At 51.5% G+C, this 23,137-nt stretch overlaps 11 protein-coding genes across 11 annotated transcripts; 5 read left to right on the top strand and 6 right to left on the bottom strand.

Annotated features, from left to right (window-relative positions):
- Window positions 1–116: 116 nt before the first annotated feature.
- On the top strand, window positions 117–2,158 carry EDD37DRAFT_274325 (uncharacterized protein). The gene is made up of 2 exons (XM_062810989.1): window positions 117–407; window positions 460–2,158. Exons 1-2 carry the CDS (start codon window positions 256–258, stop codon window positions 1,973–1,975), a joined length of 1,668 nt encoding a protein of 555 aa, XP_062673634.1. The 5' UTR covers window positions 117–255; the 3' UTR covers window positions 1,976–2,158.
- Window positions 2,011–3,515, bottom strand: EDD37DRAFT_656494 (kynureninase 1; the record flags this gene model as incomplete). The annotated part of the gene is made up of 3 exons (XM_062818833.1): window positions 2,011–2,447; window positions 2,497–2,971; window positions 3,027–3,515. 3 exons carry the CDS (start codon window positions 3,513–3,515, stop codon window positions 2,011–2,013), a joined length of 1,401 nt encoding a protein of 466 aa, XP_062673633.1.
- Window positions 3,516–3,900: 385 nt separating this feature from the next.
- EDD37DRAFT_647405 (uncharacterized protein) lies at window positions 3,901–4,605 on the top strand (the record flags this gene model as incomplete). Its single annotated transcript, XM_062817868.1, has 2 exons — window positions 3,901–4,194; window positions 4,249–4,605. The coding sequence occupies 2 exons, from the start codon at window positions 3,901–3,903 to the stop codon at window positions 4,603–4,605; spliced, it is 651 nt and encodes a 216-aa protein (XP_062673632.1).
- A 322-nt stretch (window positions 4,606–4,927) lies between these two features.
- On the bottom strand, window positions 4,928–6,287 carry EDD37DRAFT_274344 (uncharacterized protein). The gene is made up of 2 exons (XM_062810990.1): window positions 5,760–6,287; window positions 4,928–5,702 (listed from the first exon to the last, which is right to left on the bottom strand). Exons 1-2 carry the CDS (start codon window positions 6,162–6,164, stop codon window positions 5,250–5,252), a joined length of 858 nt encoding a protein of 285 aa, XP_062673631.1. The 5' UTR covers window positions 6,165–6,287; the 3' UTR covers window positions 4,928–5,249.
- Window positions 6,288–7,494: 1,207 nt separating this feature from the next.
- EDD37DRAFT_647402 (guanine-N2--methyltransferase) lies at window positions 7,495–9,738 on the bottom strand (the record flags this gene model as incomplete). The annotated part of the gene is made up of 1 exon (XM_062817867.1): window positions 7,495–9,738. One exon carries the CDS (start codon window positions 9,736–9,738, stop codon window positions 7,495–7,497), a length of 2,244 nt encoding a protein of 747 aa, XP_062673630.1.
- Window positions 9,739–10,640: 902 nt separating this feature from the next.
- EDD37DRAFT_647401 (uncharacterized protein) lies at window positions 10,641–11,220 on the bottom strand (the record flags this gene model as incomplete). The annotated part of the gene is made up of 2 exons (XM_062817866.1): window positions 10,641–11,117; window positions 11,212–11,220. 2 exons carry the CDS (start codon window positions 11,218–11,220, stop codon window positions 10,641–10,643), a joined length of 486 nt encoding a protein of 161 aa, XP_062673629.1.
- A 282-nt stretch (window positions 11,221–11,502) lies between these two features.
- On the top strand, window positions 11,503–13,852 carry EDD37DRAFT_623223 (heterokaryon incompatibility protein-domain-containing protein). Its single transcript, XM_062816101.1, has one exon. The coding sequence runs from the start codon at window positions 11,800–11,802 to the stop codon at window positions 13,672–13,674; it is 1,875 nt and encodes a 624-aa protein (XP_062673628.1). The 5' UTR covers window positions 11,503–11,799; the 3' UTR covers window positions 13,675–13,852.
- A 147-nt stretch (window positions 13,853–13,999) lies between these two features.
- On the top strand, window positions 14,000–15,235 carry EDD37DRAFT_273930 (uncharacterized protein). The gene has a single exon (XM_062810982.1). It carries the CDS (start codon window positions 14,122–14,124, stop codon window positions 15,091–15,093), a length of 972 nt encoding a protein of 323 aa, XP_062673627.1. The 5' UTR covers window positions 14,000–14,121; the 3' UTR covers window positions 15,094–15,235.
- On the bottom strand, window positions 15,235–16,933 carry EDD37DRAFT_274261 (uncharacterized protein). The gene is made up of 2 exons (XM_062810988.1): window positions 16,705–16,933; window positions 15,235–16,585 (listed from the first exon to the last, which is right to left on the bottom strand). The coding sequence occupies exons 1-2, from the start codon at window positions 16,762–16,764 to the stop codon at window positions 15,377–15,379; spliced, it is 1,269 nt and encodes a 422-aa protein (XP_062673626.1). The 5' UTR covers window positions 16,765–16,933; the 3' UTR covers window positions 15,235–15,376.
- A 1,403-nt stretch (window positions 16,934–18,336) lies between these two features.
- On the bottom strand, window positions 18,337–20,157 carry EDD37DRAFT_677685 (pyruvate dehydrogenase E1 component subunit beta). Its single transcript, XM_062819614.1, has 4 exons — window positions 19,899–20,157; window positions 19,713–19,845; window positions 19,352–19,633; window positions 18,337–19,302 (listed from the first exon to the last, which is right to left on the bottom strand). The coding sequence occupies exons 1-4, from the start codon at window positions 20,140–20,142 to the stop codon at window positions 18,831–18,833; spliced, it is 1,131 nt and encodes a 376-aa protein (XP_062673625.1). The 5' UTR covers window positions 20,143–20,157; the 3' UTR covers window positions 18,337–18,830.
- Window positions 20,158–20,587: 430 nt separating this feature from the next.
- EDD37DRAFT_561208 (Metallo-dependent phosphatase-like protein) lies at window positions 20,588–22,435 on the top strand (the record flags this gene model as incomplete). The annotated part of the gene is made up of 1 exon (XM_062813876.1): window positions 20,588–22,435. The coding sequence occupies one exon, from the start codon at window positions 20,588–20,590 to the stop codon at window positions 22,433–22,435; it is 1,848 nt and encodes a 615-aa protein (XP_062673624.1).
- Between the last annotated feature and the right edge of the window lie 702 nt (window positions 22,436–23,137).

The raw sequence follows: 23,137 nt of genomic DNA, 5'->3' as shown, positions 1-23,137 counted from the left end.
GACTGTTAGAGTGCCAGGTAGAGTTCGACGCGGTCGACGCGTGAAAAGGCGATGATGTCATTGGTTGAACTCGATTGTACTGGAAGTCTTGTTGATTTCGAGATCGACTTCACTACTATTTACAATCAACCACTTCGCAAATTTTTCGCCACAATTCGGGTAGGATCACATTCCTGAAGATTGATAGACAAGCACATCGATTGGATAAAATATTCTTATCTCCCTTCTCGGGGTTTGCCTGAGCTGGCCTGGTCAATGTCCTCTTCATCTGGCGGCCTGACACTGCCCGACGAAATATTGTCTGTGGTATGTGAAGAACTCGGTCGCGAGGGCGACTTTAGGACTCTCTACCGATGCGCTCGAAGCTCAAAGTCGTTGGCAGATCCGGCCCTCAGGACCATGTACCAGTGGGTTTCGCCGTCAATGAATTTCTAGCATCTCGGTACTGATACGCCACAGACAGCATCAGACATCTCCAGTCTTCGAGCAACGGGATGACCTAGAAGTCCGTCAGAAGGCGGTCGACTACACTACTAGAGCTGCTGAGCAAACCCAAACCTTCCGGAAGTGGACTGTCCTGTGGCGCTCAATCGTACTGTCTAGTCTCGATGATTTTACTACCTATAAGCCATACTGCCGCTACATCAAGGCACTAGATTTCCGCAATCTGTCGGCCATGCTAGACGACTACAAGTTCACAGGCCCCATTCGCAAATCATTTTTTGCTGGCCGTCTCCAACCCTTTCATTTTCCCAAAAAGGAGTTCGCCAGGCAGACCGTGGATGTCATCGCTACCGTCAATGCCATTGGAGAAGCAGTCACTGAGAAGGCGACCTTGCTAGAGGAGATTGACGGGCACATCAGTCCTGGATTCTTACCGAGGTGGATATCCCGGTCTCGGAAACTGCAAACATTGGTCTTGTGGAAAGGGGACGCTCTTGCCAGTGGTGCAGGTGCCGCCATTGCTGAGCATTGTGAACATTTCAAGAGCCTGACGATACACGAATGGAGATCCGCGGACGCGGATGATGCTTTTGCGACTTTCCTGGACGAGCTAAACCCGGACACATTGAGCTACTTTGAAATGATCAGCTACAACGACCTAGGAAGACGGTCCTTTGAGGCGTTGGGACGTCACAGGACGCTACAAGAACTAGATTTGAGCAATCTCAATCAAGAGGCCATGCAGAACCTGAACGCGCTCAAGGGATGCACCGAGATACGCACACTCAAGCTCGACGATAGTGCTGGAAATGTCCAGCTAGAAGCCAGGAACCATGACGTTTTCATTGAAGTGGTGGGATGGCTCAGCTCCTGTCGGAACCTGCGGGATCTCACCCTCAAGAACTTTTTCGATGGTCCTGCCATCCTTGCCCAGGTCCTGTATTCACCCGGTGTGAAACTGAGCAAGCTATCTCTGGAAGGGTATTCTGTTCGATATACCAGTGCACGGCTATTCCACAGTGCGCTTGCTGAGCAGAGCAGTCTGGAATCAGTGTGGCTCAAGGGCAACGGTGAAGATACCACTCCTGATGACCTTCAAATAATGGTTCAAGGTTTGTGCAATATGACAAATCTGCGGGAGCTCGTCCTCAAAGACGTGTCGGATGAGTTTTCGGAAGAGCACATCATCGCCCTTGCCCTGAGCCTCCCACTGCTTGAAGACTTCTGGACCAGTGGCGAAGAAGTCTCAGCTGATATTCTGCCCGCACTCCTCAATTTGAAGTATCTGAAGAATCTGACGCTGTACGCAATGACCCAGTTCCCAGCGGATGCCCTGATCGACTTCATAACGAACCTTGACCCGGTGACTCAGAAAGGGTTCAACTTGTCTTTGATGGCCTCGCATCCGGAATTTGATCTGACCGACGGGGAGCAAGACCTAATTCGTGACTGCATTCGGACACACCTTGACGGTCGATTTGACTTTGTCCTGTGGCGTGACGCCGATACCAGCGACAGTGACGAAGACTGAATGATGCACTAGCCTCGTGCCAATAATGTCAAAAATCACGTCGCCGACGCCTCTGATGCCTTGATCAGGGCTCCTTCCAGTACCTGACAGAAGTGGAACACGTCCACGGAGGAGTTGTATAGGGGTGCTGGTGCGACTCTGATGACGTCCGGTTTTCTTTCATCAACGACAATGCCTTGGTGCTCGAGCTGCTCTAGCACATTTTCGAGTAGTCCCGGCGCCAAGCGAATGCTGAGTTGTGCGCCTCGCTCCTCTGGCACCCTGGGAGTGATGATGCTGAAGACACCTGGATGTCTTAACGTTATGGCGTCCAAAAGTTGCTCAAGATAGGTGGTCAGACGCAAAGACCTCTGCCGCAGTTCGCCCATGGAGGTCTCGTTGAACACTTGTAATGATGCCACAACGGCAGCCAGGTCGAGAGCGCTCGGATTGGAGAGCTGGTACCCTCTAGCCCCTGGTCGAGGGACGAATTCTATCGGTGTCAGCATTCCTTCGGAGTTACAAGCTGGGGCAGGACTTACTGTTAGTCATCTGAAACCTGGTCGACTTATCATCTCCCCACCATCCGGACAGACGCGGCCAGAATTTTGGGGTAGAGCCTTCCATTTCGACCTTTCCAAACTTCTCATTGACGAAGATTCCTGCCATCGCGCCTGGTCCTGAGTTCAGATATTTATAGGTACACCACGCCGCAAAGTCGACATCCCAGTCATGGAGTTTCACATCCACATTGCCAGCAGCATGAGCCAGGTCCCAGCCGATGAGAATACCGTGGGAGTGCGCGTGGGCAGTGATGGTCTGGATATCGAAGTATTGCCCAGTATAGAATTGGATACCTGGCAGAAGGATCAGGGCTAGCTCGGATGCATGTTTATCGATTGTCTCTAGGATTTGCTTCGTAGGCAAGATTGGAATATGCGAGTCAGTTGGCTCTAACACAACCATAGCCTCTGCCGGATCCAGACCATGATGAATGATTTGTGATTCGACAGCATACTACATGCTCAGTCAGTACAATTGCAGATCTGCCGGTGTTGAATGCACTGCTCACATGATCACTGGGAAAAGCCTTGCCCTCAAGAAGAATCTTCCACCGCCCTTCTCCCTTTCTGCTGGGCCGGTAGAAGCTTGACATGAGGAAATGCAGATTGGCGGTCAGAGTGCCCATGACTGCAACCTCAGCTTCCACAGCTCCCACGATTGGTGCCATGAGCATTGCCGCATGGTCGTCTATGTCCAAGAAAGGCGGCAGTGGCGAATCCGGTAGATCAGTGAAATGTCCCGTCACAGCCCTGGTCCGCCACTGCGTCAGGAAAGCACTGATGAGGTCCGCTGTTCTGGTAGGCTGCAGGCCCAAGGAGTTGCCGCACAGGTATGTACAAGGCTGTGAAGGCTCCTCCTCAGGAGGTTTGATCAGTGTCTGCCGTTTCAAGTCTGCTAGAGTCGGAATGTAGAAGTTGGATCGGAATGTGGACAGAGGATCTGTTTCATCCAGGGAAGCCGCATAGTCTTGTGAGAAAGGATCCAGACTTCCATCCATCGATGTCTTGGTACGCTCCTGTGGCGCCATGATATTTTATGATTGTCGTCAGAAGAAGGGGAATGATACAAGCTCCCCAAGGTCACCCTTTACAACGACCGGCTCCTGCACCCAAATCTCAATGGCCCCGATACAAGATGCTTGCTCGTGTGAATATCGCCAGACGCTGATCAGCCAGTTGGAGTATTCCTTATGATGATAGGTATAAAATACATCTGCGGTTAGTGGCGGGTGCGGAGATCGATGTACGTCAAATGATGCATGGAATTGTCAGCGACCGAAGTTTCTCCAGCGAGTCTTCTCTACACTTCTCCAGCTTTATGACCCTCTTCTATCGTTGTGTATCTGTCCGACACCTCGTCTCTGCACATTGTAACCTCTCATCATGTCACACGCTCCACTGCGTTTAGCATTCTCCGTTGCGCGCCCCTTGCGGCGACCGCAAGACCCTACGTTGTTCCTCCGCGCCTGTCGAAGCATCTCCAACTCTTCGCCTCTACGGGCAGTACCTCACTCGACTACTGTTCCTGCCAAAGCAAACACTTCTCGACCGGCTTTGTCGACTCCCCGGCACTTCTCAAGTACGACTACAAGAAGGGCTGTTGTCGTGGCCCAGAATCCTAGAACGGACGACGATGGACATGATATGACCATTGAGATTACAGAGCGAGCAGCCAAGGTATGTTCTCGTTTCCAACATGGAGGAGTATCGACATTTTTAACATATATCCAGCGCCTCAAGCAAATCACCAGCGCCCCTCCGCAGAAGAATACGCTCACCCCCTCTGCTGCTTCTGACAGCTCGCATTTGCGAGTGACGGTGACTGCCGGCGGATGCCATGGCTTTCAGTACTTGATGTCACTGGAGGATGCTTCCAAGATTGATCAAGAGGAGGACACAGTGTTCGTGAGCGAGGAAGCTGATGGCCCTGGAAAGGCGGAGGTTGTCATGGACCAGGCTTCGCTGGAATTGCTGAAGGGAAGCACGGTCGACTTCACCACCGAATTGATCGGCAGCCAATTCAAGATTGTTGGGAATCCGAGGGCGACGAGCAGTTGCGGCTGCGGGACCAGTTTCGACATCGAGTGAAGAATGGCTGTTCGGGTCGATGCCAGCTGGACAAGCATGGTTTCGCAATTGCAGCGAATAGGAATTCCGGCTCTGGTTCTTATTGCAGATCCGCATATACCTAAGATTACACGCCAAAATCATGATCGTCGTGCCTCTTACCCAGTCTTCCAGCTCACCAATGGCTCGCTGACGGCCCAGTGTGAAAGGAAACCAACGGAACAGGGTGCATTGGGGGAATATCAGTCGCTCGTCAGAAGAGATATGCAGAGGACACAACGACGAGTCGTCTGTAACTCCGACGAATGACTGCCACGCCACGACGGAGATAATCTTGATTGTCTCATATCCAGCCACTCAAAGTACCTTTTAATCGCTGTGACCAGTGCCATGGGGTCTCAGACTGATGTCTTCGACAACTTGCGTCAACCGGCCTGGTTCTCTGTCCACGAAACTATCGCATTCCGCCAACTTCAAGATGTGTTGCGACCCGGGCTAATCGACGTGCTGTGATGCCGTCATCACTTGTTTGGTGCTACCTGTGCTACTGGTACAGTGTGGCCGGACTCTGACAAGGTTGGCTTTACATACACACATGCTAGCGACCTAGACTGCGCAAGAGACATCTAGAGGATGTCTATCATACTGGAGTACCGTCTGCTGTCTCAGGCCGTGAAACGTTTGCCGTTGATCCTACCAATATGCCTCTTTTCCACAATCATCATCTGCCATGCGCGAAGCATGGCGACCAAGGGACCAGGCAAGCCTCTTGTCTCGCTCCATCCGACGCCTCGCTCTAGGTGGAGTTTACCGCGACCGAGCATAGTGTCCTTGGCATCTTCCACGGCAAATTCCATTTCTGTGGCCAATCTACGCTGCAGCGAGTCCAGACGCTGTACATGTCTCGACTGCATGGCTTGACAATCAATAGTCGCTGTCGTCTCCTGGTCGAGGGCATCGATGACAGCTTTGTCAGATCCTTGCTTCACAAGGTCATCCATCATAAGCTCGGCCTCCTTGGCGGCATGCGATTTGAGGTATTCGTCGCTGGACTTGGTTGAGACTTCTTTGCTTAGCAATAGGAAGCGATAGAGCACATGGTCCAAGGTCTTGTCGATCTGCAGATTCGGTCAGCTCGGGAGTCATTGTGGTGGAGGTCTAAGCATGAGACTCACTTGTAGCTTATCAAATTTGGAGGTCTTTTCACAATTGTCACTGGTCTCCGCCATCTTCTGAGTATTACTTTTTTCGTCGCAGATGTTGTCTTGCTTGTTTGTTGCAGGTGTGCTCGATGCTTCATTGCTGGTCGAAAGACTGGAACTGTCGTCTTCGAGGAGCTGGCCCCAATCGCCTAAAGCGTAGGCTTTCTCATCCTTTGCCTGTATGGGATCTTCCATCTTCAACAAGATATGCCCAAGCCTGGCTCCAGCCGGGACTTCCTCTTTCTTCGCTATCATACGGTATTCATCTTCTCGTCTCGGGCTAGCAATGTAGAATGATTCCTCCGACATTTCACCCACGGATACTGTGTTTAGCGATTCGGTGGACATTGCTGACGGAGTCTGGATGTATTGTTCCATACTCGCGGAGGCTCGGTGCTGTAGAAGTCTGTTGCCACAGGATGTGGTGGTAGAAAATGTGGGAGATGCAGAAGAGAAGTCGGGGAAGAGAACCAGGTTGTTGTGATGCTATTCTTGTGAAAATATACGGTTCAGTGAGTTATCAGAAGAATCAGTGAAGCACCAGATATGGTGGGTGACAAGAACAGAGAACGAAGTGAAGATAAACTTGGACTTTCTCACTGCACCTTGCGCATTATCATCATCCATGCACCTGCTAATTTTCACAAGACTCCTCTCCATATTGCGCCCCTTAGAATCTGAAGGCGAGCTGCGCATGTCCAGTATCGTTGTTAAGTCAAGCCAGTTCGCTGCTCAACCAGAACCTCTTGGAATTGGACAGCTGGCCTGGCCTAAATCCCGATGTCTGGATCCAAAAGTCCTCATCTGCACCGACTGATCTTCTGGAAACACCCCTTCCCAGTCTGCAGCAGCCGCTGACCAACACGCCCAGGTAGAGCCCTTAGACCTCAACTGATCCCTCTGACGCTTCAAGCACCCAGTCGACGAATTCAAGCTGAAGCTCCTCAATTTTCTGGAACAGGTCGAAGTCCTCGTCGCAATGCTTGTCCTTGATACATTCGACAATTTCGCCCTTGTTGGCATCTTCAAGCTTGACCAGTGTATCGCCATTGGCTGGAATCTTGCCTGCCTCGCGTCCCATGATGGTGGCAAGTTCTCTAAAAATCACCGCAAATCTCACCAAGCCCTCGCGGCGTCTGAGATTCGCACGACGAATGCAGGCTCTTCTCTCCACGGCTTTGCAAATTGATGATGGGACCATGGTGCCAGTATCTCGCGGATCCATACTTGCTGAGAGTGCGTCGAAAGCCTTTTGTCCGATCGTATCTTGCGCCGGGTGCACTGATGTTAGATGAAATGAATTGCTGGCGATTCAGGGATAGGCATGCCGGCGTAATCAAGACCTTTGGTCGTTCTGAGCGTTCAGGCATACTGACATCAACCGAAAGTTCCGCCATGATGGACATTGGGCTGCGATATCGAGGTACTTAATATATTCTGGAATAAAGACGAATACCTGATCGATTTGGAATAGCTAGTTGCTCTGTTCTGACCGGATTTGTCGTAGGTTATCCAAAATGAAGGGGAAGGGGATATTTATAGGCCTTGTGAGAGGCCTTCACCTGCTGTGAACCGTCCAGAACATTGTGTGTTGAGGAGCCGTTGACTGGTGTAGTGAGCCAGACGAACGCCGTCTCGGAGAGTTCAAGTGAGAAGAATACCCGATGACATGCCTCGCATCGGTAGGCCAAAGTGAAGAAGAGAAACATCAACCTGTTCTTCCAGCCCGGTTCATCGGACCCCAGTTTTCCCGCGGATTCATCTGGTATCTCACCAGCTTGCGGCGATTATTATTCTCCTTGCCCAACTTCTCATCGAAGACGATGTTGAGCTTGCTTGCTTCCACAGGGGATGGACTCAGCGAACGTGTTCGTTGGGCCCCGTCCTTTTCGCTTCGAGGCACTGTCTCGTCGTGTTTGCCATTCGATTGGTCCGAAGCAGGCTTTTCGTTTTCCAGTCTCCACAGCATACCCTGCAGGACAGTTTTCATGTCCTCCTTGGTATCGCATCTTGCAAGCTGGTCTTTTGCACCATCTTTCAACCCCGAAACGAACGCTCTCTCGGTGCCCCTAGCTCTGGCTAAGATGTTCCAGCCCGGCGTTCCTGCCTTTACAGCACCTTCTTTGATAGGTGCTTTTGTCCGCATGAACTCTCTGATTATTTCCCAGAGTACGCTCCAGGGTGCATTGGTCTTGATGCTGCCGGGTTTGCAATGTGAGCGGGTGACACGGTAACCCAGGCTCAGAATAGCACCACGCATTATGGACTCTGACGGTGTACCGCAATGGATGATCTTGGCTAGTTGGCCGGGTATAACGAAGAACGGAGCATTGTCGATAATATTAGCTGGTAGGCGTGGAATGAGGTTTGCTTCCGATTCTGTCAAGTCCTCCGATGGCGCGGATGCTTCGGTTCCTGTAGTTGGTTCCGTAAGGTCCTCCTCGAGGGCGAGCGTGAGCATACCCTTCAGACGTTCTGTTGTGCCATAGACCTTCTCGTCAAGGGATGGCAGCCTCTCCAGCATCTTTTGTACGAAGTACGGATTGTGAAGAGGGCCAGCCCACATTGGACCACAAAGGTGCATCTTGGAACCACAGTGTTCGCAATTAGGCGTAGTCAGGGGCGCTTGTGCGAACGAGAACTTGTACACTGTCTCTCCACTTTTAGATGTTTGTGTTTGGTTTCGCAGCAGAGGCTGGGTAGTCCAGGCACCACAGCCATGCGCGCAGTTGTAAATTGTCATGCTCGTGCCGGCAAGCAATTTGACTTCGTGCTGCTTTCGATGAACACGGATGAACAGACGAGCGTAATAATCGATGTACAACGATAGCAGAGGTTCGACGGCGAGACCGTATCGTGCAGCAGAGACGGCGACCGCATTCAGGATCAATCTGAGACCTCCTTCGTGAGAGTGCGGACCTTTCGTAGGCGTGCCTCCATAAAGTGCGTACGTTTTCTCCGGGTAACCCGTCGAAGCAAAGACTCCTGCGTCTGTACAAGTGACGCAAAGCATTCCTCCATCTTGCAGGGCTTGGAGACTGGCATCGATGAACGGAGCAGCAGTACCGTAGGGATCCAGATCAATGACATCAAACCTGTGCACATACCCTTCGCCGTGACGCGGTTGTTCATTTCCAACCTTACTGTACATGAAACCGCGAGCATCGCCCAAGTTAGACCGGACCTTATCCTCGACTTTATTATGCCTGATGTTCAGGTTGATGCTCTGCACTGAGGAGGGTGACAGATCGTTGGCGACGATATTTGTGGCGAAGGGAATCTCTTTGGCATATCGCAGTGCCCGGAGACCGGTTGCAGAAAGTGCGTCAAGAATGGCAAAGGGTACTCGTTTAGTCTTCGCTGCCGGGTGTTCATTTGCAGTCGCTTCCTTAGGCAGCGAGTCCGATGTGGTACCATTTTGACCTGTAGCTTTTTCTTGTCCATCTTGAGCAGCCAAAGGGTCGCTGCTTAATGCCTCCACAAGCAAGTCCTCGTCGTCATCCGCCTCTTCGGTGGTTCTAGGCTTCTTGCTTGCTTCAGTTGCAACTCGGTCTGCTTCCTCATCAACCAGTTCATCGGCTTTACGCCTGCGGCTGGTAGCCTGGTCATGCCCGTTGACGGTCTCGTTAGCAGGTTCTGGGTTGGATGATTTCTGCTTTTTCTTGCCCTTGGTGTTCTTTCTTTGCTCGGCTTTCTGAGCGTTTCGAGCCTCCTTTTCCAGTATCGCGCCCTCGCCGTAGATTGTTATCGCAAGGACGCTCAAATCTCGGTTAAACTGTTGAATAGGATTGTAGAAGACTGCTTGGAGGCCCTCATCATTGTTTCTACCTTTCTTGACGGACGGCTGACTTTCATCTCGATAAGGAGCCAACACTGTAGCCAGACCCTCGTGCACATTCCTGTACTTCTTTCCGTCAATGACGGTCGCCTCTGGCTCAGGTGCTAGAGCCATCTGGGATTTGGAAGATGGTGTGAATATGCTCCGCCGTGTCAATAACGAGGAAGCGGCAGAGCCGTCTGGTAACAAATGTCGTGTCCGCTCAAACAGCGATATTCCTCGAGATGATTTTACCAAGCCCAAACATCGCATAACCCCTGCTGATGCGCCACTTGAGCAGGTAGAGCCTCCCGGGTTCGATAAATTAATGACTGGAAAGGGGAGGACCCGAACTAAAATCGAGCGGAAAATAGTAGATCGATGCCAAGAATCTCAGCCTTCTCAGTGTGCACTCAGCCTTGCCAGCCTCGTCTACAATTTCTGCCTCATCAGGGTGTGTTTTCACTTTACTAAGTTTCATCCACACCACTTGCAAATTTGTAGGCTTTGGAACAGGCAGACACATTCACCAAGTCGAGGTCATGGAGGGTAGGGACGTTTTCAAATTTCAAGTCCTCAGGCGGACTAATAGTGACTGACTGGGCCACCAGGCTGCCGACTACTATGAAGTGCTCCTAACAGCTGATCATGCTCTGGCCTTGATCCGTCATGACTCACGTACCGAGACATCAACATTGGCCCTGGAAGTCATTCCGCAGATCAGATATCTGGCGAACGTGCCCTGGTCCTCTTCTGCGGCAAAGTGGTCCGGAAATACCGACATGCTTGTTTTCAGCAATAGGCCTGACATCGCCAATTCTTCCTGTCGCCACTCGAGGCTTGGAGGTGCTTTCGCGTAGCTGAGCCTCAAGCCGGGATATCGGGCGGACGAAACATTGACGAAATAAATCTCCAGCCTAGGGCAGGCTGGTGGATACATCCTCGATGAAGGCGTATTATAAAGGATTGGTGGAGTCTCTCGAAGGCCATGACTAGAACGTCAAAGCCAGATTAACGACTTTCAATTCCTTGATTCGTCAAGTGCCAGCCGCGATATGACTTGGGCATGCTGGAGTACAGCCTGTCGGTCTGCGTGGGTCGTAGTAGTCATCGACGTCTGTCACATCACTGTCGTCGTCTATAGGCGCAAGCTTCTCGTCGATCTCGGGTTCGCCGTCCTTCTTCTCCGCATCGACAGGGACACCATCGTCTGCTGGAGCAAAAGCATTCTTGAAGCCGCCTTTCTTAAAGCCTCCAGCACTCGCGGGGGTGCTTTTCGCTGCGCCACCCAGCTTTATCTGCATCAAGGGCCCTTTCTCTTCCTTTTTCGGCTGTACTTGTCTCTGCATCTCTTTCATCTCCTTGAGCCTCTTCTTGTGTTGGTGGTCATAGGACGATTCGTGAGCATCGAACTCGTTCATGCGACTGTAGCCTTTCTGGCATAGCGAACAGAAGAACGCACTACGCGCTTGCTTCGCTGATTGTGTATTTGCTGGAGGTAGAGTAAAACCTCTCTGGAGTGGTATATACTAGTCAATAACGTCGACGGTGACGAGCTTGAAAAGCACTGATCGACGCGCTATCGCAAGGATGCACAGTGCGACTTACCGGTGCCATGTTGGCGAAGAGACTGGTCACAACAGCCCAGTGTAGTTCAATCAACAGAATGCACAGTCTCTTTACAACCCGTCGCGATAGACTCGTGAGACCCTGGGGACGGAAAATCAACTGAGAAGGTTGCAGGAATAGGGATAACCGGTGATGAAAAGAGAATGCGCCAGGGATGTGATAGGTGCGTTAAAGGTTGAACGGCAGTTGGCGGCCACGGCCTCGGCCTTGACTTCCAGAGTTCCTGCCCCTCCCTCGAAAGTTCAGCCGCATCAACAATTCTATCTTAATAATTTATCAGCCCACCCTTCTTTCTCTCTCTTCTACTTGGAGCTTGCTGGTTGTCACAGATCTTGATAATGTGGTTTTATCAACTTTGTCATTGTCGCCAATTGTCGTGATTGTGTTACAAATTTTTTTCACGCGGTGCCAGAAAACGTGGCATCGCAAGTTGACCCCTGCTGATCATCCGTGATCGTCTGCTTCAAAGCCTTGCGGCAATAGAGGCGCTTCTCCGCCGGAGCTGCCACTGGCTGCTTAGTAGCGAAGGAATGCCTATGCGGCGTCCGCGCCATCACAGCCACCGCCATGCGCCTCATCAATGTGCGGACTATGCAATTGGAGGAGTTCTCCAGTGGTCAGATTCCTAAATATGCTATCCTGTCGCATAGATGGGGAGCCGAAGAGGTTAGCTTGCAGGATATGGACACGCCAAAATTCCTTGATGGCAAAGCAGGCTTCAGCAAGATCAACTCCGCTTTGTGGCTCGCCCGAAACAAGGGCTATTCCTATCTATGGGTCGACACTTGTTGCATCGACAAGAACAGCTCATCCGAATTAACCGAAGCTATCAACTCGATGTACAGGTGGTATCAGGAAGCGGAAGTCTGTTTCGCCTATCTCAGCGATATCGAACTCCATCAGCACGAGCTCTCAACTAGCGTGTGGTTTACCAGAGGCTGGACATTGCAGGAGCTTATCGCTCCCAAACATGTTAGCTTCTATGACAGGAATTGGGTGTCTCTGGGAACCAAGGAGAAACTCGCTCCGTACCTATCTGCCGCCACTGGTATCGACCTTGAGGTGCTACTTGGCAGAAGCAGTCCCTCGAGCTGCTCCGTGGCACAGCGTATGTCCTGGGCGGCGAAGCGGGAAACAACCCGTCTCGAAGACAGTGCATACAGTCTACTGGGGATTTTCGATGTCAGCATGCCTATGGTTTACGGAGAAGGCGAGAAGGCCTTCAGACGCCTGCAGGAAGAAATCCTCAAGGTGTCTGACGATCACACGATCTTTGCTTGGGATACCCTCCCAAAAGGTGGTCCGGGAGGCCACAGTGGTCTTCTCGCCACGTCACCTTCACAGTTCGAGAGGTGTCAAAATGTCGTTCGCTCGTCGACAAAAATAGTAAGCACTGGCGGGTTTTCTCTCAGCAATGTCGGCCTTTCTATCCAGCTATTGACGATTCCATGGTACATGGAGACATACCTTGCGGTTCTCAACTGCGGCATGAAGAAAAGCCCGCGCATGAGACTCGGCATCTTTCTGGAGCGTCTACTCTCTTCGCACGACCAACAACAGTTTGCTCGCGTGCAATATGCGGGAGTAACAGTATACCCGGTGTCTCTAGATACCATTGCGGAAGACTCTCATTGTCGGCCCCGGCTGCTTCATGTACGACCGACGATAATCGATCCGCCACTCGGCCGGTGGCATGGCTTCCGCTTGCACGACCTGAAATTACCAGGATACAAGCCCAAAGAATATCTTCGCGCCGAGTTTTGTTTTAGAGACTCTTGGCCTCATCGGACCCGGTATCATCCTTCCGAAATGGAGTCCGCCAGGAGATGTCTGCCAAATGGACTGTTGGATCTGCCAGCCAGGCCTGTGTTCTTCGGCATGCCCAAGGGTAGGGGCACAGCAGGTATCGTATATGTGCCGCCGTCGAGGAATGATCCGGACGGTGATTTAATTAGCTGGATGAAGTTTGGCTTCGACGAGGAATATGCGCCCATGTGCATCTTTGGGAGACGACGCTCGCTATGGGGAGGTGGTTCAGCATATCTAGCTGTCGACCATGACTCATTCGACGATGCAGAACACATTGCGGGCGAACATGCCCTTCTATTTCGGAATGAGTGGATCATCAAGGAGAAAGGATGTCGCGATATGAAGAGTCTCGCGGCAATTTGGCAAACACGAAACTTCTGCATGCTTCGCGGCGATAGAGAACGAGGTTTGGATGTCAAGATACCATTCTTGAGAATCCATATCACGATTCAGTTGGAGAACGTTTACGAAGGGTACGCACCTTATGGTCGACCCAATGACTTGATGACCGGTATGAACATTTGGACGATCAGTGTCACCTCCTGGGAAGACCACAGGCAGAGGGGGGGTAGGATACCAGACTTGGGCTCTTCAGCTTTGATATGGAAATCGTTGGACGATCTTTTTATATGATACCAGGTTTTGGGATGGATTTCATCCAAGACTTTCACTTTTGCGGAAATTGAAGGCTATCATCACCTGAATACTTTCTGGATGGACGGTTTTTATTATTTAATGATATGTAGATATTATGTACAGTGGACAGCAGTTAATGCACATTGCTAAGATACCTAGGGAGGTGATGAAGACATGTTGGAGAGTAAGGTAATTAATGCATCGGTTCAGCCTTGCCCCTATTACATAAGCCTTAATGGTCTGCTCTGAACATAATCAGCTCGACGATAATTGGTTCGCTCCTAAACTCTCCCCATGCATATCTCCAAATCGCAGTCTATCTCCGAAGTAATCTTGTAAACATTGACTGACCACCTATGATGATCAAAGAACTCCCTGACCACCCCAAGACAATGAGGTTTCTATAACGCTACATCGACATTCTCCCATCCAGAATCCACAACAATGTCCTCACAACCACCCGAGGGTCTCGCACCCCTCAGCACAAGCGATACCCGCTCCTCCATCTCAGCAGCACCGATGCACGAAGTCGAGCCCTCACCAGTCGACGAAGAAGAACCTCCCACATACCCAACCAACCCATCAGACATCGACCCAGAGAAACTACCTGTGTCCGAATCAACACACAACACCACAAACTGGTTGGGCCTCACACCCGCTCGAACCCTACACATCCTCTCCGCGGTCCAGAAATATGCAACAGTCCCACCAACAATCTACCTCGCAATGCACTATACCAACACAGCCATCATCCCTCTCGTGACACGCAACGTCGCCGAGTCAGACAAGTACCTCCTCCTGACGAGGCCATACTACCAATCCTTCCCCATCGAGCCACTCATGATCTTCGCCCCGATTCTCACGCACGTCGTCTCTGGCATTGCACTACGTCTATACAGACGGCGGATCATCGCGCTTCGCCACGGCGCCGAGACCCACGCGGACCGCAAGAAAGTTTCCTGGCCGAAGGTCAGTCTGACTTCAGCCCTAGGATACGCCATGTACCCCATGTTCGTCGCGCATGTGCTCATGCAGCGAGTCATCCCTAAACAAGTCGACGGTAGTTCGGCGGGCGTTGGGTTACGGTACTTTGCGCACGGAATCGCGCATGACCCGATAACCGCGAATACCTTTTACACGATCTTTGTGACGATTGCGAGTTTCCATTTCGTCGGCGGAACGGCAAAGTATCTGAAGCTCTCACGCGAGTATATCACTGAGGGCGGACAGTCGGGTGCTGTGAGGAGAAAGTGGAGAGGCAGAGTTATAAATGCTCTTGCGGCAACGGTGGCGGCAGTCTGGCTTGCTGGCGGGTTGGGCGTCGTCGGTCGTGCTGGGCCAGGTGCTGGCTGGGAGGCGAGTAATTGGGATAAGATATATGGAGCTGTGCCTTTGGTAGGCAAATTCTTCCGGTGAGGTGCAACGTGAGGGAGCAGGAATCTACAGACTTGCATCGAGCTGTAAGCCTGGACAGGATCTACAAAGGAGGCCGTCCTGGGACTAGGCGAGGGCAAGCTGTTTGCAATTCTGCATGAAGTACTCCACTAGGTTACGATGCTTGTGAATGAGCGTTTTTGCAGCTAAGCGCAATTGAAAGGCTATGCAAATAATAAGAGACATTTCTGATAGGCAAAAGTATGAGCACAGAGTCTCCTTTCAGTCTTGTACACATGACACCCGCTCCTGATTTGGTGGCCACTTACACCGTCCTCTTATTCACAGGCAGACCGAAGGTCAGAGGCTGCTGATTGCTTTCCACTGGACCATGGGGAGGTTCGCTTGGGACACTGAAAGTAACGCGCCGGAGCCACGGCAGGCGATGGCTCTTCGCAGAAAGACGATCCACTACTGCTTGTGCTTCACGATACGAGCTCACCCGTACCTCGAGCCGCGTGACCGTTGTGGGAAGACAGTCTATGAAGCTGACTTTCATCTCCGGCCATCGCAGGGAGACTTCTTCAAGCCTCCGAGCGGCTGTCAAGAACGCCGAGAGAGACGCAAGAAACGGCTGGGACGGGGTATCGGTCGCGGACATGTGCAGTGCCGTGAGGCTGTCTCGATGTCTGTCGTAGAGCGCCTTCATCGTTTTCGTGTTCAGAAAGTTGCTGCCCTTACCCCTCGGATCCGCGACCTCCCTCACAGACAGGCACTTGAGCGGTGTGACTCGTTCGAAGAGATGATGGGTCACAGATTGAACGATACTGCTCTGGTATCCATGCTTCTGCCGCGTCTGTGATCCTAGAGGAGGACCGAGAATATGCAGTTCTTCGAGGTACATCAGCTTGCTGACCACATCAGCCATTTTCAGTGGGCTGGTCTCGGAGAAACCTGTCAGGTAAAGTGATCGGAGATTTGGGAAAGCCCCAAGCAGGTCCAATCGACATCCTTCAAGGTCGATCCTCAGTATCTGAATTCTCTTGAACTTCTCCGCAGCTTGTTCGAGCACACCGTTGACAACAATACTCGATGGCAGTGTCCTGCTCGGATCAGAAGATTTGAGAATGGAGAGTTGAGTGAGGTTGGGCAAGCCTGCGAGCGCATTTCCAATTCGGTTGATCTCCACAACGTACGGATGCTGGCCAGTCACTGCAGAGGCACCAACAACTATGCTGGCGAGATACGGCTGCATCACAGTGCCTGATATTCCCACCAAGGTCACCCGCAAATTTGTAATGTTGTTTAGCAATTTTGCTGGTCGCCTAGCCACAAATTCAAACAGGTCATCCTGAGAACGACACCGGAGCGGTCTCTGAAAGAATGATTTCTCAGCTTCATGGTGTATCTGCCGATTGACACACATGAGGTTGTTGTGGTCATTGATGTCGAACTCCAGGATCAGGAGATAGATCTTCTGCAGGACTTCAAGCGGCAGGGCCAGGAAGCGAGCTGAATGGCTGTCCGTGAAATGCTGTTATTCTGTCAGTCTTTTCACCTTCTGATTGGTGTCGTGCTTACTACTCGCTTCTCGTGTGCTGGGAGTGCTCTTTGAGTCCCGGTTCGGGACCGACTGGGCAGAGGTGGTCTGACATTGACAGTGTCACAAATGGTCTTCGTAGCTACACAGCTGTACCGAAGTGTGCACAGCATTGATCACGATGCTCGTAACACGGGAATGCGTTGATTTTTTTTGAGGCTGTGAATAGTCAACGGACCGCTCCCAGGGCCAGAGGACGGACCTCGTAATATAAAAACACTTGGGGAAGGACCATGATGGCCACAGATGTCGCTGCCTCCGAGAGCCATTGTGACATCACGCAATTTTTGTCGCCCGCAAGACCTCACAATGATGCGAGCGGTGAAATATCTTGCGAGATGCATCATCTCGGTTCGAGTTCGTCAATGGCTGAGGAAGAAGAACACAGAGGCTGAAGACATGTACTTAGGTGTAGTTGGTGAAGCGAGAATGTGGTGTGACTTGTACAAGCTTCATAAACCATGCAGTATATATGCTCTGGTAACCGTACTGACCACCAGAGGTTGGAAACATTGCGACAATGGATCATGGATGTAAATGGCGGCCACATAGCAACCGGGATGTGACGCGACGGTGTGAACCGAATTCGACAATCTTGCCTTGAATGACGAGCTTGTGGGTGAGAGACATACGCAAAAGTCGAAGACTCTGTAACTCAGTACCACCGATTTGGAAGAGAGGGGCATCTTGGGTAAACCTGTCCTACTTGGCTGCAAACATCTCTCAGATTAGAGGGCGCTCTTGCATCATTGTGCTGCGAGCCACCTCGTATATCATTGTGATCAGAAGCCATAGCAGATGCCACATAAGGCCCAACTCGAAGGACCCTACAAGTGATGTCTCCTTGCTCAAGGCCCTGCTTTATTGTCTCTCATCGTCGGGGAACGCGTTGTGAACTATGACATGCCTCTCTGAGGGCCAACGACCACGATGCCATGTCTCAATTATTCTGATTGAAGTCGAGACATGAAGGATACTGGACCGATCGGTACATGTTTGAGCAGAAGCGCTCGCCCATCGTAATTCGAGCCCGGAAAGGCGACACGCAGGAGCGCAGATGGAAGGAAGCTTTGCTCCACGACTTCGTGCGCCACTGTGTTGAAATGGAGCAGGATGGATTGGCAATCTTGGCTCGATTGATCAAGTCGCTCGTGCAAAGGAGTGGAAGGTGAGCACAGAACCCCGTTTAGGGTCTTCGCGCTCTGTGTAAGCGAGGCTATCCAGCTTTCCGGGGGCCGAACATGACGCTGGACATGCCAAACCCCTGGTAGAGGTGAGTAGAGACTGTCAGCCACGTGCGAAGAAGGTTGTCATGCAAGGCAGGGCTGCATATTCATGCATATAGGTTTCGCGCCTGCGGCTGTGGAATGGGTTCCAGGTTTGCTGTTGGTCAGCCAAGAAGACGTGGTACGAGATCGCGCGTGTGGCAGGAGTGATGGTGATAGAATAGACAGTTCCACAATCGGGAAGGTGCTTTCCGAATGTGACCATCTCAGGGATTAGTCCGACGGTGTAAATAGTGTTCCTCATGTGGAAGTGCAAAAGGGTTGGAACGAAACAATCGATCAGATACGAGGTCGGAGAAAGGTATCACAGGTCGAGGCCCGGATCGGATCTGACATCCTGGTTGATCTAACTTAGATCATTTGCAAATCCGTCCAACATCATGCCATGTGGGCGCCACGTTCAGCTTCCCGGCCGAGTCTGGACACGAGGTACTGTATCACCTTTACTTCTATATTGGGAGTGGTGAACGAACATATGTACCAAATAGTGCTAAACATTGCCCATTGATACCCTCATCACCGTTGTATTGTGGCCTCCAACGATCTCCTCTGTCTCATAAGTCCACCGAGATGAGAGATTTGCAAGATGATCCGGGTGGCCTCTTCAGTGCCGTCATACGGAGTGGCCTCAACCATGTCATGGGCGAGGTTACGTTCACTCGGACGTGAAGCCAATTGAGGACATGGCCATTATTTCTCCTCTTCAGGTCACACCACTTCTGTGTCATGCAATACATGCATTATCCGAAGCTGAGAATAAGATGCAGCCTGCATGGCCTCCACGCAGCCACCAAAACAACACCAAAGCGACCAGATCCAGCTCCCGAATTTTGATCAACGCTTCGCTAATATACACGTGCTGACTGATATCGAGCCGAGACATTCGAGTCCAATTATACTCTCAAGAGCTTCGCAGCGTATTTGGTGATGGTATCGACTTGAGGGAAACTCATCTCCTCCAATTTCTGTGCGTACGGTGTGGGCACCTCTGCACCTGTCACACGGACAGGAGGTGCCTGAAGGTAGTCGAAACCGTACTCCACAGCCAATGCCAGGATTTCAGCACCTACTCCGAAAGCAGGGAAGCCTGACTCCAATGCCATCAGGGCACCGGTCTTCTTGACCGACTTAATGATGGCCTCCACATCCATCGGTTTGACTGAGCGCAGGTTGATGACCTCAGCCTCAACACCGTAGTTCTTCTTCAGTTGCTCGGCTGCGTCCAGAGCTTGGCCAACACAGCGTGAGAGCGTCACGATTGTCAAGTCCTTGCCCGGTCGCTCAATCTTCGCTTTGCCGAAAGGAATGACAAAATCGCTCTTTTGTGCTTCTGCGCTCATTGGGAAAGCCTGACCGTAAAGCAGCCTGTGCATGTCAGTACACCTCGCTATGCTTGCAAGAGACAAGTACATACTCGTTCTCTAGGACAACCACAGGGTTAGGGTCTCGGATGGCAGCTTTCAGAAGACCTTTGGCATCCTCCGCCGACCAAGGTGCAACCACTTTCAAGCCCGGAATGCTTCCATACCAGGCGCTGTAATCCTGTGAGTGCTGTGCGGCGACACCAGAGGCGAATCCGTTCGGGCCTCGGAAGACAATGGGACAGGGCTGGATACCGCCAGACATATAATGTGTCTTGGCTGCGGAGTTGATGATCTGGTCAATGGCCTGCATGGCGAAGTTGAAGGTCATAAATCTAATCGCACGTCAGCGAACACCGATCATAACAGTCGACTAGCGCATGTGCCACCAGTCGAGATTGGAGGGAAACGGACTCGCAAACAGGATGTAAGCCAGCCAGAGCTGCACCGACAGCCAGGCCACAGAAGCCAGACTCCGTGATGGGTGTGTCGATCACTCTCTTGGGTCCAAAACGATCAAGAAGGCCTTTCGTCACTTTGTAAGCACCTGTGAACCCAGCATTAGTGCCTGCGACCGTCTTTGATTGAAGAAGAGCCCACCGTTATACTGGGCAACCTCTTCACCCATGATAAAGACCTTCTCATCCTGCTCGAGTTCTTCGGCCAGTGCTTCGTTCAATGCATCTCGAACAGTAAACGTCTGGTTCGACTCCGAGGCATATCCGCGTATCGTCGGGAGGGAAAGAGGTGCGGCCTGTCGGACTGATGGACGAATGATCGAAGGAATGGCGGACCGCGATGACAATAGCCTGGAGGCAGGTCTGAATAGTCTTGAGGCGGACATGTTGAGAAGAAGCGAGCTGATCGAAGGAAGGAGTGGCTCGAGGTGATGTGCAAGTCAGCTCAGTCGATATTGTATAGCGGGATTGAAAGCTGTTGGGAAACTGCGCAGTTATTCCAACGCCGATAAAATGCAGGTCAAGCTTTCCTTTCCTGTTCGGACACGGCGGGCCTCACTCGATTCAAATCGCCGGACCAATTGGCCTTGGCACCGAGAAGGACTCCGACAACATCGGCTGCCGGCAGATCAACCATAGCGCACCCGTTAGCTTGTGACTTTGTATCTACCTAGGTGCCTGGCCCATATCACGCCCCGACTCTTGTCATGTTTACATGAGCATATCATGCGGACTTCCTTCGACCTCTGAATGCTTAGCAGGTTTTTATTGCTAATGCGTCCGGCGAGTTCGAGTGCTTTAGGTGTGTGAAGGATGTCAACTACACTCGGCATGCGCTTCGCGCCAACTGCTGGTATTGTCTCTATCTACAGGCTGGCTGTTGCGCTGTTGCTCGTTTTACAGGTCTTTGCTGCGCAGCCTGGCGCACCCAATCCTCTAGTCGCTCCTCTACGTGAATTGCAGTTCGGACAGATCAACTTCCTGCATACGACCGATACCCATGGCTGGCATGCTGGACATCTGCTTGAACCCTCCTTCAGTGCTGACTGGGGTGACTATGTGGACTTTGCGCAGCATCTGAAGGACAAACTGGAGGCGCAGGGACGAGATCTCTTGATTGTTGATACTGGCGACCGCATCGAAGGCAACGGCCTGTACGACGCGTCGGAGCCCAAAGGGTTGTTTACCTTCGATATATTCAGAGAGCAGCACATGGATGTGATATGTTCTGGCAATCACGAGCTGTACCAGCAGAACTCCTCCGAGAATGAATACCTGATCACGGCGCCCGCCTACACCAATAGCTACATTGCCTCCAATCTCGATATTCGCGATCCACGGACGGGCGAATTTGTTCCATTGGCGGCCAGATACAAGAAGTTCACCACAAAAGAGCAGGGAATTCGCATAATGGCTTTTGGCTTTCTTTACAATTTTGATCGCAATTACAATAATACCATTGTGCACAGGGTGGAGAAGACCACACAGGAAGAATGGTTTCAAGAGGCTATCCAGGACCCAGAAATTGATTTGTTTGTGGTCGCAGGACATTCTGCAATTCGATCAGAGGAGTTTGATATGATATACAGGAAGATCCGCTCTGTACAGAAGGACACTCCCATCCAGTTTTTTGGTGGCCACTACCACATCCGCGACTATCGGAAGTTCGACAGCAACGCGTACGGCCTCGCTAGTGGACGTTTCATGGAGACCATAGGATTTCAATCCATTGACGGACTGCCCTCGAAGTCCAACCGGAAGACATCTCCAACCTTCTTCCGCAGGTATATCGACAACAATCTGTATTCTTTGTACCATCACTCTGGTCACGACTCATCGACTTTCCACTCTGACCGTGGAAGAAACATCACGAGAGCAATACATGAAGCGCGACAGGCACTTGATCTTGACCAGACCTTTGGCTGCTCAGCAAAGGACCTGTGGATGAGCCGGGCTCCTTACCCAAGCAAGAATAGCATCTTCAGCTGGCTTGAAGAGGAAGTATTCCCCGGTATCATCAACGACACGCAACGTGATAATAGACCGAGGCTGGTGATTTCCAATACTGGGGCCATTCGATTCGACATCTTCAAGGGCGCATTCACTAAGGACTCCACGTTCATCATATGTCCATTCACAAGTGGCTTCCACTACATCAAGGATGTGCCGTACAACAGAGCTAGAAAGCTGATCAAGATGCTCAATGGTGGCGGAGAAATATTCGCACAGGTTGATCCAACGTTAGCCTTGTCGCGACTCGAACCTGTTCAACAGAAGGGCATCCTGCAAGATATCATCATTTCCAAGACAGATAGTCCAGCGCCTCTGGTCGCACAAGGCGGACATCAAATGCGGCATCCAACAGACGTTGCCCGCGTTCCTGGGTATACCACCATCGATGACGCAGGAGATGATGGTGACGACACCATACACTCGCCCATTTCCTTTTATCGTGTGCCAAACTGCATTCAGTCTCTTATCAATCCCCAAGAGCTTGATATGGAATCTGAAAACGTCGATGTGGTTTTCAACGAGTTCATTCAGCCCTGGATACTCGTCGGATTGAGATTTCTCGGCCTTGACTACACAAACGACGACGTGGACAAGTACATGCCGGATGAAAACATGACGACTCTGATTGCCAAATGGGTCGGTCTGAACTGGCCAGACAAATGCTGAGGTGTCATGCCCTTCCAGGTACAGCATGAGGCAGCTCACTGCTCTGCCAACGAGGCGAACATGTTATCATGTGTGCCACGCGCTACACAGCGTACGCCTCCGGTGGGCCAAGTCCTCTACGCCATGTAACTTCTCAACTTGGTTTGTCGTGTCGAGGCTATATAGCCCACAAGGACTCTAGGAAGCTGCCGATTTTGAGGCTATGCCTAGTCGATAATCTCCTTTGCGGTTGTTGGCATAGCGGACGAGCGGTCGTCGGTTTCCGCGCACTGGCCGAGTCTGCTAGGGAACTATCACAATACACACCGGCTGAGACATTCGTCTCAACGATCACCGAGACGAACTCCAGTCTGATCAGTGACCCATGTACGTGAATACACAGTATGCGGTGTTTACCCCTCCCACCACCCCCACGAACGACATCTTAGGAAGTCGTTCGCCGAAACATCCTTGATCGAGGAAGGGCGAGGTCGTGAGAGAGGCTTAGTACTCATTCGTGTAACCACTGAGTTGATCTCCAACATACAAACGAAGTTAGGTCGAGTCACCGTGCTTGGTGAGCGTAACAAAGGCAAATCATAAAGCTAGATCCATGTTATTTCCGCCCGTGGAAGGCGTTCAAACCACAGCCGCTATGCGGCTTCACCTCTCAATCAGCCCGTGACCACCCATTTAACCTGTCCCCGAAAGGTGGCGTTTCTT

The sequence above is a fragment of the Exophiala viscosa genome, assembly GCF_022695815.1.
Source record: "Exophiala viscosa unplaced genomic scaffold EDD37scaffold_2, whole genome shotgun sequence".
Lineage (NCBI taxonomy): Eukaryota > Fungi > Ascomycota > Eurotiomycetes > Chaetothyriales > Herpotrichiellaceae > Exophiala > Exophiala viscosa.
The sequence above is the reverse complement of the archived record's forward strand: the minus strand, read 5'-3'. Positions and strand labels throughout refer to the sequence as shown.

Bases quoted from the DNA above. Each gene is read 5' to 3' on its own strand.
- EDD37DRAFT_623223 (XM_062816101.1), top strand. From the start codon at position 11,800: ATGCGCCTCATCAATGTGCGGACTATGCAATTGGAGGAGTTCTCCAGT.
- EDD37DRAFT_274261 (XM_062810988.1), bottom strand. From the start codon at position 16,764: ATGCTGTGCACACTTCGGTACAGCTGTGTAGCTACGAAGACCATTTGT. The intron at 16,586-16,704 runs GTCAGACCACCT...ACAGAATAACAG, and splicing joins CCATTTGTGACACTGTCAAT to CATTTCACGGACAGCCATTC.
- EDD37DRAFT_274344 (XM_062810990.1), bottom strand. From the start codon at position 6,164: ATGGAACAATACATCCAGACTCCGTCAGCAATGTCCACCGAATCGCTA. The intron at 5,703-5,759 runs GTGAGTCTCATG...CCGAATCTGCAG, and splicing joins CCAAATTTGATAAGCTACAA to ATCGACAAGACCTTGGACCA.
- EDD37DRAFT_677685 (XM_062819614.1), bottom strand. From the start codon at position 20,142: ATGTCCGCCTCAAGACTATTCAGACCTGCCTCCAGGCTATTGTCATCG. The intron at 19,846-19,898 runs GTGGGCTCTTCT...CTGGGTTCACAG, and splicing joins AGAGGTTGCCCAGTATAACG to GTGCTTACAAAGTGACGAAA. The intron at 19,634-19,712 runs GTCCGTTTCCCT...ACGTGCGATTAG, and splicing joins GGCTTACATCCTGTTTGCGA to ATTTATGACCTTCAACTTCG.
- EDD37DRAFT_273930 (XM_062810982.1), top strand. From the start codon at position 14,122: ATGTCCTCACAACCACCCGAGGGTCTCGCACCCCTCAGCACAAGCGAT.
- EDD37DRAFT_274325 (XM_062810989.1), top strand. From the start codon at position 256: ATGTCCTCTTCATCTGGCGGCCTGACACTGCCCGACGAAATATTGTCT. The intron at 408-459 runs GTGGGTTTCGCC...GATACGCCACAG, and splicing joins GCCCTCAGGACCATGTACCA to ACAGCATCAGACATCTCCAG.